At 52.7% G+C, this 16,224-nt stretch overlaps 2 protein-coding genes across 3 annotated transcripts in view; one reads left to right on the plus strand and one right to left on the minus strand.

Annotated features, from left to right (window-relative positions):
- Positions 1 to 411: 411 nt before the first annotated feature.
- SSRP1 (structure specific recognition protein 1) lies at positions 412 to 10,396 on the minus strand. 2 transcript variants are annotated; one of them, XM_048214340.2, is made up of 17 exons: positions 10,228 to 10,396; positions 9,613 to 9,748; positions 8,497 to 8,682; positions 7,834 to 7,939; positions 7,356 to 7,546; positions 7,021 to 7,251; positions 6,771 to 6,874; positions 6,539 to 6,667; positions 6,046 to 6,267; positions 5,240 to 5,312; positions 4,690 to 4,828; positions 4,515 to 4,560; positions 2,699 to 2,828; positions 2,140 to 2,310; positions 1,856 to 1,944; positions 1,142 to 1,328; positions 412 to 891 (listed from the first exon to the last, which is right to left on the minus strand). In XM_048214340.2, exons 2-17 carry the CDS (start codon positions 9,664 to 9,666, stop codon positions 820 to 822), a joined length of 2,130 nt encoding a protein of 709 aa, XP_048070297.1. In that variant the 5' UTR covers positions 9,667 to 9,748; positions 10,228 to 10,396; the 3' UTR covers positions 412 to 819. The 2 variants fall into 2 exon arrangements, with proteins under 2 accessions (XP_048070297.1, XP_026342943.1); XM_026487158.4 differs by having other exon boundaries at positions 9,613 to 9,765.
- A 524-nt stretch (positions 10,397 to 10,920) lies between these two features.
- Positions 10,921 to 16,224, plus strand: part of P2RX3 (purinergic receptor P2X 3) — a 29,963-nt gene continuing 24,659 nt past the window's right edge. Inside the window, exon 1 of the mRNA XM_026486983.4 lies at positions 10,921 to 12,528. Coding sequence (XP_026342768.1) covers positions 12,410 to 12,528 — 119 coding nt within the window. The 5' untranslated portion in view covers positions 10,921 to 12,409. The remainder of the gene's footprint in view (positions 12,529 to 16,224) is intronic.

Consider the following 16,224-nt stretch of genomic DNA (forward strand, 5'->3'; position numbering starts at 1 on the left):
CACACACCGCTCCTCGTCCACAACTCTCCAGGCTCAGGTTTCCGTTGCCCCGCGCCGCAAGGAGGCTGGTCAATCCTGATTCCATTATCTAAAGCCGTGGAAGACCCTTGACTCATAGGTGATTAAGGACTGAGCCAGAAGCTGCCTCCCCTCAGCTTGGCTAATGGAGTGGAATTGTGAGAGTGACTTCCTAATCAGATCAGCTCTCATTTCTAGACTCTCAGGTGGCCCATCCCGGCAGCAGATTGTGAAAACCAATGCTTGTCCAACCGGGAACAGAACAGGATGTACCTGGAGGCTTGCTTCCCGGCTGGCCTGCAGGGCCCTGCCCAGTCACAATCGTATGGTAAATCCCACCCCCCAAAAATGGGTGCGATACAACAGGGCTAGAGAGAAGGCATTAGGACATGGTTTCCAAAGTCAGTTCCCTTTATTAAATGTTGATTTTTCACAGACCAGAAATACAAAATAAAAGTAGAAATAGGCCCCCGTTAGGAGCTATAGGCCTGACCTCACATGAGCCCTGCTGCAGCAACTTGAACAGAAGCAGCAGCCCTAAGGTCAGGAGAGCAGGCCCAGGATTCCACGCTGCACTGCGCTGCCCACCCAATCTCTCCCCAAATGATAAAGAGCCATCCTTAGGAAGCAGAAGAAGGCGCTCCCCTGCTGCCTCAGTGAAGTGCATTCCACCAGGAGAGCCTGTCAGGATGGCACAAAATCCCCGGACTGCATCTCATATGAGAAACTGGTACCAAAACATGGGTGGGGAGACGGCAGATGTGACAGGGCAAGCCCGAGGAGAGAGAATTTTCCTCCTCTCTACTCATCAGATCCCGATGCCGAGTCTTCTGAGCTAGGGGGAGTACTGGCCAGCTCCTCTTCTTCAGAATCCTGAAAATCAAAGGTCTCTTAAGGGGAAAAGGTTTAGAGTCCTGGCTGCCCTCCCAGGGAGCCACTTTACAGAGGTGAAGAACCCCTCCTTCCATACCTCACCCCCCCCCAAATGTAGGGGCCTTCAGAACCTCCCATCTGCACCCTTCCATTCCACTCATTACTCTTACAGACCTACCTACAACAACCCAACCCCAGACATCCACCCCCTCTGCCTCAGGTACCCCTCGCCACCAAACTCTTGCCGCACCTCACTCCGCCTTCTCTTCTTTTTGCTCTTGTTCTCTCCGGAAGAGCTCTCATCACTGGACACAAACTCTTTGCTCTTGAAGCTCTCACTTAGCTGCCTTGACGAGGACTTGGATGATGACCCCCTCGAGGGTGTTGATTTCTTTTCCATCTTCACTTTTACTTTCTTCTTCTTCTTTGACTTGTCCCTACAGCAGCAAGGAGAGGGGCCTGGGCCTTCAGGTTCACCCATCAAAGCCAATCCACCCCTACCTTTAACAGGGCTTTTCTCACTCCCAGCCACACTGCCCATCTCACTATAAATGCAAACGGTCAACCAGGTGAGCCCCAAGTGCCCCAAGGGAGAAGCCTCCTAAGTAAATAACCAGAAGAATCAGGGGTCATAGGCTGAAGCAGTCTCACATGCAGAACCTGTTTGACATCTCTTGCTTTATCTCCAAAAATCCGTGTGAATTATGTTCTGTCATAATTTTTTGTTAATTCCCCCACACCTTCAAATAAAACTCTCTAGGAAAAGGGCCCCACTTATCCAGTGACCTCAGGAATTCCCAGCACATTACCCATACTTGGGCAACTGCCTACCCAGACTTGAGAAGCACTGCCCTACTGCAGTCAGAGCATATCTATTATCTTTAACACCCCAATTCTCAACCTAGACCTGCAAAAATAGATGCCGAAAAAGCACTTACTGGGCCATTTTGTTCCCAACACTCACCTCTTAGAAGACTCACCCCGGCCCCCTTCATATTCTTTCATGGCTTTTTCATATTCCCTCCTGGCATCCTCAGCCTTCCGATCCCACTCCTGTCTCTCACACATACACATACACATACACACACACACACACACACACACACACACACACACACGAAAAAGAGAGAAGAATGAGGCCTCTTCCCTGATGGAGGCAAAATCTATACAGCAAAGATGCACCGATGGCCCATCCCTGCCCCGCTATCAGTTACTAAGTCGCCACCCCTCATCTCTGCTGCCATTCACCTCTTTCTTCTCTTTGGACATTCCCTTCCAGATCTCGCCTGCCTTCTTGGAAAGATCCGTGATACTGATGCCAGGATGGTCTGACTTGATCTTCTCTCGGCTGGCATTGAGCCACAGCATGTAGGCAGACATCGGCCTCTTGGGAGCATTGGGGTCTTTGCCCTTCTTCACCTACATAAAAACCCAAATGCCTTCAGCCATCTATTTCTCATAGACCCCCATCTTCTCCAAAACAAACCATTTAGATCACCTGCTCGGGGGGGGGGGGGGGGAATGAGAGGACTGAATAGGCACAAAGCTAGATTAAGAGCTCCCAAGGCCAGGAACCCTGTCTTCCTCCCCCTACCTCACTCACTAGGGACCCCTTGCCTCAGGCTCCTGTGACAGAAGCTGGTCTAATTCAGATCTCCCAGAAGCGAATTAGCCCAAAGGCCAGAGAGAAAAATTTCCAAGGAGATACTCAAGGCCATATTCGTTGGCTACAAAAAGCAGCCCCACTGGTGGTGGACAGAAGATAAAGGGAATGGCTCCCCAACACCCTCCCATTCTGAGTGTGCACCTCCACAGGCTTCTTGCGGCTTTTTCGGTCCTTGGCCATCTTGGCCTTTTTAAGCTGCTTCCGTTTCTTTTCATCCCGGTCACTGTCACCCTCATTACTAGAGGAGCTGGCTGAGGCGTTGCTGTCAAACCTGCCAAGGAGAGGGGGGCTTACACCCAGGAGAGAGGAGAGTACCCCAAGGACTCAGGACAGGAGGGGAACAAGTCTAAAGCTACCTGCCCAAAAAGGGGGAGGTGGGGCCACAGGACAGCCTCCTGGCCACCAGTCCCCACCCTGCTTCCTCCTCTCAGCTGAAGTGGCTTCAGGATCCAGGTACTTGAAGCCAATTATATCCCTGGACCCTCCAGTGGGGAGGGGATGACTGAAGCCGTGGCATCAGTCAACCAATGAAACATAAAACAACAAGTGGGCTTCAGCTGCTCTCTTTGCTCATGGCCTGACCCAAGTCCTATGCCATCCCCATACTCTTGGGGACAGGCACTTGGTCTTGTCTTGCCTGGAACACACCCCAAATACTCTTCACCACTTCCTTTGAGTTAGCTGTCTTAATCTACCCTAGAGTCTTTTCTGATAAAGAGATAATTACTATAGAAAAGGGAAAAAATTTTAAAGATAAGTAAATATAATAAAATAAAATCTAGGAGCACGTGACTGGCAGTTGGAAGAGCATGCAGCTCTTGACCTTCAGGGTTGTGAGTTTAAGCCACACACTGGGTATAAAGATTACTTAAAAAAAAAAAAATATATATATATATATATATATATGGGGAAACTGACCTCAGTGCAAGTCTGTCCATACCCACATAATTACGTTCTATCCGATGCACACGGAACGCCTCAGAAGATAAAACCTACGTTACACCTGTATGGTGCCAGACAACCTCCAAGGGATTTTTGCAAGCATCTGCTCACTGACCTTCATAAGTATGTGGCCAGCAGAACCAGCAGACGCCTACATACATATACTATATACATATCATGTATCTACATATATATATATGTATCTATATATCTATCTGGGGGTGTGGGGAGAGGTTGGGGTTTTTGGCTGCACAACATTCATTTCCAATTCTTCTGGATAAAGAAAGAAATTCTTTCTAATTTTCTGTGGGAACCACCTTGCCCCCATTCAGGAGGGGCACACTCCACCCCAACTTCAAGGGTGGGTACGTGCTGGTAACTCAGGAAGGGGCAGTGACCATGCTGTTCACTGCTGCCCTGAGAGAAGAGGCCCTTCTGGGCGTTAAACCAATAGGATTAAGCCTGCCCAGAGCTTCTGAGGGTCATGTGACACTGCATGGGCCGAATCTACCTAGAAACAAGAAAATCACAAGAAATAAAACAGACTCCCCACAACTTTTGAGCATCTGGATCCAGGTACCTGAAGCCAGTTATATCCCTGGACCCTCCAGTTATGTGAACTTGTAAAATCCCCTCTTATGCTAAAGGCAGCTTAAGTCACGTTTCTGAGGTTGGCAATCAAGAGCCTTCATCAGTACAGCACGGGGGGACCACGTAAGGTTGCAGGTGAGGACACGGAGATCCAACGACTCACCCCAAAACTCCCAGGGAGGAAATGGGCGGGCGCTGGCTTATTCCCGTTTTCTCCCCACTGTTTTTTTGGCTTTACCATGTGCCTTGCACTTGCAAAGCCCTCGACAATTTCCAAAGCATTTCTGTGTATTACCTCGGTGGAGGTCACTTTTCCACCCTGGGTCAGTAGCTAATGTTAGGACATGAGAAATGTCCAGATATCTTCTGGTCCCTCAAGCGTACAGGCCTCCACCTCACCCCTGTGAGTGGAACCAAAACTCACTCCTCTGCCACGTCTTCCTCCTCTTCACCTGGGTTGAATGACTCATCTGAAAAAGAACAGGATGTGTCAGCTTTGCCCCAAATGCAGATCCTGCCCCCTTCCCCAGATGCCCAGCTCTGGCGCCAGGCAAGAGCCTGACCGCCCTCATGCCCCGGCACTGCTGAGGCTAGCCCACCGGTTTCTTCTCCGGAGTCATCGCTGCTGTCGTTGGCATTCTCTTCCCGGATCTTGCCCTCCTCCTTCATCCGCTCCAAGTACGCATCATGCTGGTCCTCATCAGAGTCGGCGTACTCATCGTAGCTCGGGTTCATGCCCTAGCCAGGGCAGAGATGCGAGTGAGGGCCAACGCACCCTGGCGCCAGCGTCCTGCACACTCAACAGCACTCCCCCCATGCCTGTGAGTAAGGTCAGCTCCCAGAAGACCCTGGGGCTGGATTGTCCACACACAGCGACGTGCAGGGCCTGTGCCCGAGGACCTCCTGCCAACCGGGTTAGTCCAAGCCCCTCCCTCTCCCAGCCCCACTTGGGGCCCCTGAGGGGCAGCCGAGACTGATCTAAGGTCATGCTGAGGAAACCTGCACCGGGAAGGGGGGAGGGTCACACGCACCTCTTTTTTCTATAAGGGTAAGAAGAAAAGAGATAGTGAAAAAGAAGGCAGAAGAATCCCTGCTCCCTCCAACCCCGACAGATCAGAAGAGGCTCATCCTTCCCACTCGCACAGGTACCTCTTTTAGTCCTCGGTTTTTGATGTTGAGTTTTTTGGCATTAACAAAATCAAACAGCTTCCCATACTCCTCCCTGTGAGGCGAGATACTCCAGGTTACTAGACACGCGGGGCCCATGCCCAAGGTGGGCTGCATGCTGTTCTGACACCCCCAGGCCAGGACAGCCTGTGGGGCCTGGAACTGCTGACCACATTACCCAAGCTAAGGGCTCAGAGGGCCCTAGAGGATGGTGGTAAGGAAGAGTCAGACGCTAGTCTCGAAAGGAACCTGCAGAGTCTCAAACGTCTGGGAAAGAAAAGGGGGGGAGGGTGTGTAGCTAGTCACCAGATATGCCCAAAGCGGGGGGAAAACGTCGGAGAAAGGGACACCTTCACTTTTGAGCAAGTCTGAATTTCGTACTTCACAGGGTTGTCATAAGGATGAAGAGGGAAGATGTTTGGAAGTCGTTTAGCCCACAGCGAGCACTCAATAAACATTAGCTGCTGTTTTCTCGGGCACAGAGCTCATTCCAGGAAAGGGAGAGATAGCATTTCCATCATGGGGGGAGTGGAAAAGAAGGGCTAGTACTGAACACATGATATGGGAAACACCTTAAGTACAGAAAGAAAGCAAGGGAGAGGCTTTCAAAGGCTGAGCACTCCAAGAAGGACCAAATCCCAGGGAAGCAAAAGAAAAATTCTTCTCAAGGCTTGAAAAGTTGGGGAAGAGTCACAGACCCAGAGAAGGGCCCCACGCCATGCCAGGCTTCCCAGGGGAGGCTCGGTCCAGACCAGGATGCCCAGGAAGTGACTGGCAGAAGCTCTCACCTCTCAATGCTACTGAAGGTATACTGGGTGCCTTGCTTGGTCTCAATTTCAAAATCAAAGGAACGAGTGGTGGTGGTACCACGGGCAAAGTTGACAAAGGAGATCTCATCAAAGCGGATGTGCACAGGTGGCTTGTGGACGTAGATGAAGCCCCGCTCCAGGGGATAGAGCAGTCCCGAGCTCGCCTTGTACGAGCAGGTGATGCACTGGGCCCCTGAGTGCCTGGTGGAGGAGGCGGGGGTCCAGTCAGTGCCTCAGTCAGGAGCAGGTGGCACAGGGCCAAAAACACATCTCTCAGCAGCGACACACATGTGCTCAGGCCCTCGCGTGAGTACACCCCACTACACTGCTCTGACGGAGACAACGAACACCCAACGTGCTCTGACCCAACCGGACTTCTAGGAGATTGCGTTCCCAGGCCAGGAGGGATTTACCAAGAAGACACAGCGTGGTGCCCCCCGGTCAGGCCAGGACCCCAGGCCGGCACTCTCACCCTTGGAAGTTGCCCGGCACTGTGATCTTGCGGTTGACCAGCGCTTTCATGACCCGGCTGACCATCTCGTACAGAGATCCCGACATGTTCTTAGTGAGCCGCCCCTCAAAGCGCTTCTCCACCTCTTCCCTACAAAGAGAGGAAGGTGAGGTCACAAGCACTGCTGCCTTCTCATGGCACACCGGTCTCCTGCCTGGACAGTGGAAGGACATGAGTTCAGAGACACACTCACTCGTTCATGTTGAGAGTCAAGGAGATGTCCTCATCCTTGGAGAAGAGGAGGATCAGGAAGTGGTAACGGGTTTGGCCCTGCTTGATGGGGGGATCTAGACTGATCTGGTAAGGAAGAGCCGACAAGGTTTCACACCAATCAGTGTTCCGCAAGCACTGCTCATTAACCAAACACCAGCAAGACCGATCGATCTACTGGGCAAAAACCAGGACGAGATCCACCCCCCCCCCCCCCCGTGGTTTCTGCTTACCACGAAGAACATCTGGCGCTGGTCTTTGTGGGGGAGCAAAAAGAGACGCAGCACCGTGGTATAGGGGATCTTGTAGTCGAAGGTCTTGCCGTGAAGGTGCAGAAAGGTGGGGTAGATCCGAATGTCGTAACGGCCTCGGGGAGTCAGACACTGCAGCTCCCGGAAGATGCAGATGGCGTCTCCGGTGGCCTGGATCACATCCGCCTTAGACAGCACATTCTGGGCAAAGGCCTGCAAAAGTACACGCTGGTAGTCAGGCAGCAGGGATCCTGCTCCCGGGCCAGCCAGGGCCTGCTCAGCACCATTGCTCTCCAGGCGACCGGGGGAGGCCTCACCTCAACTGGGTCTACGCCATCCTCCTGGGTGGGAGGCACGTAGAAGCGCACCTCCATGAGGGATACCTCTGCGTCATCGTTCTGGTGGAATTCCAGTGTCACCTCATTCTTGCCGGTGGTACACTGGGACACATTGCTGAGGGGTATCTCGAAGACCGGCTGGTCGCCAATGTCGAAGGAAAGCAGCTGCCCTGCGGGGAAAGGGCCCATCAACCACCAGCTCCTCCCCTCAAGTCTGCATAAACAACATTCCCACCAGACTGTCGATCCTGGGAACAGGGCACTGGGCTATTTCGTCACACTGCACCCCCAAGACCAGGCACAGTGCCTCATACGCTATTGGTCCTCAATAAATTTATGATGAATTACAAACTGATAGGAAATCAGAAACGGTAACAGAAAAAGAGCAAAACAAGGTAAAGGCTGAAACCCTTCATCCTACCTTCTCCTCCAAACCTCAGTCTTCCCCAGGACTCACCACCGAACTTCACCGTTCCCCAGTTCCAGCCCTTCACACAGAGGTCTTTCTCCATCAGTTCAAGGCGATAGTGAGTTTTGAAGAAATCCGAGAGTTTCTCAAACTCCTGTGGGCAGAGGGAAGAGAGCAGCCCCTGTAAGCCCTGGTGGCCTTAACACAAACACTCTGGGATTCTCTCTGAGAAACTGCCCCAATCTACCTTCTGTCGGAAACCCAGCTGTTGAAAGAAGCTACTGCTGGGGACTGGATCTCAGAGTGGGGACGGATTAAATTATGGAAATGACATTCCTGGTCACGAGCCTCACATGCTCTCTGACTTTGTATAGGCAGTGCTTTGATGAACGTGAAATTAAAATGCAGTGAAGTCTTTAACTCAAACAGTTCAAAACAGAAAAACAAACCTCAAAGTAAAGCACTGAGACTCTGGATCTGGACAAAGGCAATGAGCAGAAACCACCAAAAATCCCAATGGTAGAAAATCTTCCAGAGTCAAAGCACAAGACACCCAAAGCTGAACACTGCTTAATGGCCGCAATGGCCCTGCTCTGAGGAGCCAAAACTAGCAAGTACATGGTTATCAAAGGAGCCCCAATTCTTTCTAGAAGATGAAAAATAAATAAGGTGGCACAGTAAAAAGGGGTTTATGGCCACAGGACACCTCACCGATTCTCGGAAGCCGTCATACTTGTAGACATGGCCATTCTTTGTAAGCAGTTTAAGTCCGTGGCCCAGGGCGACACGGCGCCAGATGCCTTCCGTCAGCTCCCCAGCCTGGATGTTGTCCACTTTGCCCGTCTTACTATTCTTGAAGATGATACCCTGGCGGCTCAACCTCAGCCGACCATCATTCTGTTGGGAAAACAGGCCCCAATGCAAGGGTACAATACACACTGTGTACGGGGCACAAACAGTCCCACCCAACACCTACTCTGGGCTGGCCAGACACAGATGCAGGACCAACAGCTGCAGGGGTGAGGGTCAGAAAGAAGAGACAAATAACCAGGAAATCTGGATCCTAAAACCAAACCCTGGCATCCAAATCCCCTGTAGTCCCTCAGGAGGGAGCAGCATGAATGGTCCCTTTCAAACTGGGATCCCAGAACTCCTATACAGAGAATTTTTGAGTTACACTGGCTCAACTTAGAATTTTTCAACTTTATGGTGTGAAAATGATACGCATTAAACAGAAACCATAATTTGAGTTCTGAATCTGTATCTTTTCCCAAGCGAGCAACAGGTGGTACAATCCTCTCAAGATGCTGGGCAGTGGCAGTGAGCCAGAGCTCCCAGCCGGCCACACGGTCACCAGGGTCGATCACCAGGGTTTATCACCACAGTCAACAACTGATATGCATACGACCATTCCCTACCTGTTCTGTTTCACTTTCAGGCCAGTATTTAATAAATTACATGAGGTGTTCAAACTTTATTATAAAGTAGACTTTGTGTTTGATGGTTTTGCCCAACTGTACACCGATGAAAACATTCTCAACCTAAGGCTAAGCTAACCTACAATGTTCATCAGGTTAGATGTATTAAATGCATTTTCGACTTTAGTATTTTCAACTCATGGTGAGATTTTGGCGATGTAACCCCGTTGGAAGGGGAGGAAGATCTGTATGCGCTGCCTTTTGCTGGGGAAACACCAACTACACGTTATCCTCGGGCTCCTTTTCTAAAACAGCAACATCATCAAAGCACCAAGCTCTTACTAATGGACAAAAAGTCTACCCCTCCTTCCCTCTCTCAGCCTATACTAAAAGCCCAGGTCCTTCTTACCATGGAGCCTTTCACCTCCTGATAGACGTCGTTGAACTCCAGTGTTTCCGCCATACTGATCTGCCCCTGTTGGCCTCAACTGGGAGCTGGGCCCCAACTCCTGGGTGGGTGTGCAGACACTCAGCAGGTTGGGAATCTGAATTCAAGAGGGGGCTAAACAAACATCAAAGACTACATCTCACTGGGCCCATGGATGGAGCCAGGTGGCAACCCCCGGCCAAGCCTGGGATGTCTCAGAGTCTCCTCTGCCTGGGAACCTACAGCAGGCCCTGCAGACCTCAGGGAGTCGGGCCCAGCTGGGGCTGGAGAACCCGGCCTGGAGTAGCTCTTACAACAGGACCAGGCACCGGCTCGGGGCGCTCCACCGGGCGCCATGGCAACGAGCAGCAGAACCCCGGGGCCTGCACCTCAGCCGCGCCCCGACCCAGCTCCGAGTGCAAGGTTTCCCTCCCTGCGCTCCCACCGCGACGCGGCCCTGGATCCGCGGCTCCCCCGCCCCCTAAAATGGATTCGCCCGCTGCCCGTGGATTCGAACGCGGAACGGTCCATCTTGAGCGTCCCGCGGGGGGAGCGAGGCCCGCGCCCTCCCAGGGCACGGGGCCGGCGACCACCCACCTCCTCAAGCTGCAGCCTTGCGATGGCCCAGGTGCGGGCGGTGGGCGCACTGGGGGACGCGGGAGGGGGGGCGGGGACAAGGGGGATGGGGGGACGCTGGGGAAGCTTTTCCCGCGTGCGCGGCCCCGCGTCCCGCCACCGGAAGCCGAGCATGGACCATAGAGAGGGCGAGCTAGCTAGAGAGACGCGAGCGCGGCCCCTACGAGGCGGCTGCCTAGAGCGTCAACAGCTCTGGAGGACCTGAGGGAAGCGGAGCTGCGGTTCCAGTCGCACCGCGTGGGACCTAATGAAAGGATGGGAGCGGGAGCGTGTAGGGCTCCTTTTTTAAAAATTACACCTCTTCAGTGGAGGACTAGGTTCTGGAGAGAAATTCTGTAGTTTTCGCTTGTCAGACTTCCCACAGAGTCTGTGTGTGCCTGTCCCTCCGTCCTGCACGGGAATGGCTCCCGGGGAGTAGAAAGGAGTCTGTGGGGCAAGAAGACAAACGTTTCGAGCTGTGGAGAGAAGTGACCCGCCCGCACCCGGGGTGTCGGCGTCACGGGGACTCTCCTGCGCTCCCCCTGTCACGTGGGACTGGATCCTCTTTGAAGAGTTCTCTGTCCGCACCCAAAAACTTCACTCCCGAAACCGCGGCGTCGGGGGGGGGGGGGGGGGGGGCTGGAAGAGGCTGGCGGACGGCGGTGTCGCGTTCAAGCGCTAGTGTCAGTCTCCTCAGAGCCGGCCCTGATTCGAAACCACGTCCGCGCCGGGCGCGTCTCGCAAAATCAGGGGAGGCCAGGCCCAGGAGAGATGTTTGAGTCTGTCCACCTCAACCTTCCTTTGCAGATGAGAAAACCAAGGCCCAAAGAGGATTTGCCCAGGGCCCCAAATCTCCTTACCCCCATCCTGTTCTCTTCTGTCCTAATCACGGTGACTCTACCTCCAGAACGATTGATGATACCTGTCCTGCATGAAGACATTAGGACAATTTTTTTTTAAGATTTTATTTATTTGAGAGAGAGCACAAGCAGGGGGAGCTGCAGGCAGAGGCAGGAGGAAAAGCAGGCTCCCACAGAGTGGGGAGCCCTATGCCCTCTCAATCCCAGGACACTGGTATCATGACCCCAGCTGAAGGCAAATGTTTAACTGACTGAGCCACCCAGCGCCCCTAAAACAGAAATTAACTTCAAGACTTTCTTGACAATCTTAGTTATGCTAGCTTGCTAACTGAATCCTGGGATAAGAGACAGCAGGAATGCTCTGTTGCTCCCTGAACTCACGACTTTAACCTCTGGAAATGGCTATTCCAGCACTGTCTAGGAACAGACATTCAGCTGGATTCAATAAATACAGATTGAGCGGCCACTCAGTTCCGGAATTTGAAGAAACTAGTAAACAAGAGAGAAACAGCCCCAGCCTTCCAGGAGCCTGTTATCAAACAAAAGATTCAGACAAGTAAACTCACAGTAAAAGAAAGCAAAATAAAACAAACACCCCAATGTGATAATGCTGTGCGGCAGGTTGAGCTTCAACCACTGCCAACCTGAGTTAGGGACGTGAACTATATGACTCTTTACTCACCCCCCCCCCCACCCAGGACATCGAGAGAACTATTCAAGAGACCCTTCCCCTGGACCCGTGCTATTGAAGGCAACTCAGGAAGGGAGCAGATGGCCCCCGAATTGAGTGGCTTTGGGAAGACACGAATGAAGGGGGTACTCAGTCCGGGGAAGGCTATTACGTGGCTGGGGCTGGGGCATTGCAAGGGGCTTTAAGGAGAGCATGAAGAAGCTGCCGAGCAGGGTGAAGATGCGGCGTAAGACAACGGAACAGAAAGGGTAGGCAGAGTGCAGATAAAACATGACTCCCAGAGGGCCCTAGCCAGCTGCATCCCAGGCAATCAGGAGCCGCGGATTGGAGACCCCACCCCTGCCGTGACATCACAGGGGAGTGGGGTGGAGACTAACAAAAAGGGGGTCCCCCGCCCTGGCCTTGGACTCTTGGCAGCCCAGAGTGTCAAGGGCAGAGAGAGCCTGGGCACTGAGCTAGGGTTGCCTGACTTAAAGGAACAGGCTCCCCATTCCTCAAGCCCCTCCAAGCTGTCCCCTCCAGGCTTTGATCTCTGTCTCCCTGTCCTGAGGACCTCTCCCTCCTGAGGCCACCATTGGGTCCCTTCTAAGTGGCCCCTGAGTGCTCTCTCAGCATGAACTGCGTGTCCGATTTCTTCACCTACGAGACCACCAAGTCGGTGGTTGTGAAGAGCTGGACTATTGGGGTCATCAACCGGGCAGTCCAGCTTCTGATCATCTCCTACTTCGTGGGGTGAGTCCTGTGGGCCTTCGGGTCCTAGCGGGGGAGGGCTCTCTGGTGTCCCGTCAGTGTCGCTGTCCAGCTGCCTGACCCTCTCCTCTCTTGGAGGAAACAGTCTCTACTCTGGAGTCCAAGGACTGGACTCTGCCACCCCTGCTCAGGCATCTGGTCCCCAGGTTAGTTCTTTTCCCCAGCAAATCCTCTGGAGTCAGAGAGTGGTTTCTAGGCACACACCCCAAGAAGTGGAGTTCTTGCCCTGGTGCCACCCTCCACCCTCCAGCAGGAGAGGTCCCAAGTGACCATCGCCCCTCTCCCTTCTTTCCTGCTCCCATCGGAGAAGAGACCACCCTCACATCTTCCCATTCTCCTCAGCCAAGGCTTTGGAGTCTCAAAAAGATAAGGGAGCACAGGAAAGAGGAAGGGAAGGCACTGACATGAGGGAGACGGTGATGGGTTGATCAGGTCGATGGTGGGGTGGAAAGGAGAGAACTGGACCACTCTGGAATGAGGGATTTCCCTCCTGGCTTGAGGAGATGGTGAAAGAACGGGGCAAGGGGAGAAGCTCTTGCTCGTGGAGGGTGGGACAAAGCCGGGTGTCTGCTCCTTGGGGAGGGGGAGAGACATGGGCACAAATAACTCAAGGGAAGAATTGCTCAGGGGAAAGGTGGCTTTTCTAAACATGATCCAGGATCCCTCCTCGTGAATCCAGAAACACTCCCCTTTGTCAGAAAGCATAAATTCTGTACTGCTACCTGATTTTGTACCATATAACCCATCCTGAGAGTTGCTTAAGAGTCAGTGGTCCCAACACCCCTTCTCAGCTCCCACCTTTAGAGGCACCCACTCCCCTCCCCCCCCCACACACACGTATGCACAAAGGGCCATGAAGCAGACAATGGCTGGGGGAAAAACACAGGTTCCATCCTTCTTGTGGTCATTTGCACACACTGGTGGGTGGGCACCAGAAATGACAGGCAGAAACCTCCAGAGTTTTCCTTCCTGGTGTGCCGGTCTCCAGTCTCACTCTGTTCCTGAGACAATGGCTCTGTGTATGAGAGACAGCAAGCCACTGACCACTGTCATGAGTTAATTCAAGTCAGTCAAAGAAGACATTCGGTGTGCATGTGGGCTGGAGCTGCGTGTGCGTGGGCCTCCTTGCCTGAAAGGTCGGAGTAGTGTGTGAGTGTGTGCATGGAAAAGTGGGCAGGCGTGGATTAAGGGATTTTTTGCTTTGCATGCTTTGTGGGAACCGGTAGGACTCCTTTCTGTGGCTGCCGTAGGCAAGGCTGTACATCCAGTGCTCCTCTCAGGGATATTAGAGAAGGTATTCAAGCTTTGGGGTAGGAAAATGGCCTTGAATCTTACTTCCAACTTCGAGGTTTTGTGAGGTATGATGTTTGCAAACGTTCCATGTCTGCGTCTCCAGAGCCTGTCTCCAAGTTGGTTCTTAGACGGTCCGTGTTCACGTGTATATGCGATGCTGTCACTGTTTATAGCCATGAGACGGTATGGTGGTCCAGGTGAGGCCAAAAGCTGCCTCAGCACATTCCTGGCTCTGTTGGCTCCAGGCAGAAGGTTGATGGAGGGTAGACAGCGGCTCCTGGACCAGCCTGCTCTGCTCTCCCCCTGCCCCTGTCTCTCCCTCATCGCGATATGATCCGATGCTCTGATCCTCAGTGCTGGAGGCCGGCCTGCAGGAACAAGCATGAAAGGCTCTTTGGCGTCTTGATCTCCAGCCCCATCCATCTCCCAGCCTGACAGCTCCCCACGGAGCAGCTCCTTCCAGTTACATCCGTACAGTCTGTAGCCCAGCCCCCTGGCCGGAGCCCCATCTCTGTGCACGTGAGCCCATGCACCATTAGCACTTCATGAATCCATTGTCTTTAATGTAGCAGAAATTTATCGAGCATTTCTTCATGCCAGACATTGTGCACCAAGCATAGAACTTGGGCAAAAGCAGACAGGGCCCTCACCCTCGTGGAGCTTACAGTGCAAGAGACGCTCATTCATCAAACAATCTCCACAAGCAAATGTAAAACTTCAACTGTGGCTCAAGATTTGAAGAAAAGGAGCACCGTGCTAGGAGAGCTGCTAGGATGGAGGTATCTGACCTGGTCTGGGAGCTAAGAAGTTTTTCTGGAGACATGACACCCAAGCCAAGATCTGAAGGATGAGTAAGAGCAACCCAGCAGAAAAAAGGAAAGGAAGAGGATTCAAGGCAGAGAAACCCAGCTCTGCAAAGGATAAGAGCCAGGCAAATGGGAAGAAGAAAAGAAGGTTTCTATGGGTACAGCAGAGGGAGCAAAGGTGAGGGTGGTCATAAGATGGGGGTGGGATTACACCCAGCCAGACCTCAGACATCCTCAGAGCTTTTGTTTTTATACAGGGCAGTGGATGGGAACTCTGTGTGTGTGTGTGTGTGTGTGTGTGTGTGTGTGTGTGTGTGCGCGCGTGCCTTTCTGGACTGGGTGGGGCAGGGGGAGACAGACGATGAGATCTGAGTTGGGAAGATCACTCTGGCTAATTCCCCAAGGGATTAGAGTGCTTAGGAGTGGATGCAGGATAACCTGTTAAGGGCGCTGCAGTCATATTGAGAGAGATGATGGTGGCCTGGACTCAGCAGAGTTTGAAAGGATTTTTAATGCTGGGATATTAACATCTAACTAGCACTTGAATCTCTTCCATATTATCCCTGCGAGGTAGACCAGATGCACAACCTTACTAGGACACAGGTAACATGAGCCAACCGTTTCTCTTATGCATTTATCGCAGCACCACACCAGCTAATTGTCTCCACATGTGCCCTCACCCCTGTTCCAGCCTCAGCTGCTTGTCTGGAGTGGACACCACTTCACGCTGGTGTCCGTTACCCACCCAGGTGCACAGAGAAGCCAGTGTTTCTCACATGGCTTTCCCAGGGCCCAGGTGGCAATCAATCCCCAGTCTCCTCTGTGGGGTGGGACTTCCTAAGAGCCAATCTCTTTTTGGTATCCTATGGGGAGCTGAGGAGGAAACAGGGGATCCCTGGGGACTGAGTTTCCAGAAGTGCTGGCTGTTCCAGGGCCTGAGCTACTTTGCAGAGCCTCCTGGAAGGAAGCCACCTCCCTGCAAACCAGCAGAGGGGCATTCCCGGCCGTCTGATGCTCTATCATCAGAAGGACCTGTGGTGGCGGACGGTGCCTCGCACCCCTCACAGCTCTGCTTTCCCCATCCCTTCCTCCCCCGCAAGTCCTGACCCACAAACTCACTATTTGCACAGCTGTCCCATTTGATTCATAATGTTCAGCCTCATTTTTAATCTTTTTTAAAAAGATTTTATTTGTTTATTTACTTATTTATTTTGGGGGGGGAGAGTAGGGGGAGGAGCAGAGGGAGAGGGAGAAGCAGACTCCAGGCTAACCATGGAGCCTGATGCGGGGCTCCATCCCATGACCCTGAGATCACGACCTGAGCTGAAATCAAGAGTCGAATGCCCAACCAACTGAGCCACCCAGGTGCCCGAAGCCTCACTTTGAATCTTGTGAAGAAGCTTGATACATAAAGTGGTTAAACAGGGGAGCTGCTCTAGTTAAAGAGAAGGGCCTGGAATTCCACCTTTTTGGCCCACCACCTTATTGTTTCAGCCCAGGGTAGCACCCTGAGGCACCCCGTGGGACACAAGGTGACGAAACTATAGTGGGAAGACCTGTTGGAACCCTCCATCTTATA

Source organism: Ursus arctos, unplaced genomic scaffold (assembly GCF_023065955.2).
Source record: "Ursus arctos isolate Adak ecotype North America unplaced genomic scaffold, UrsArc2.0 scaffold_23, whole genome shotgun sequence".
NCBI lineage: Eukaryota > Metazoa > Chordata > Mammalia > Carnivora > Ursidae > Ursus > Ursus arctos.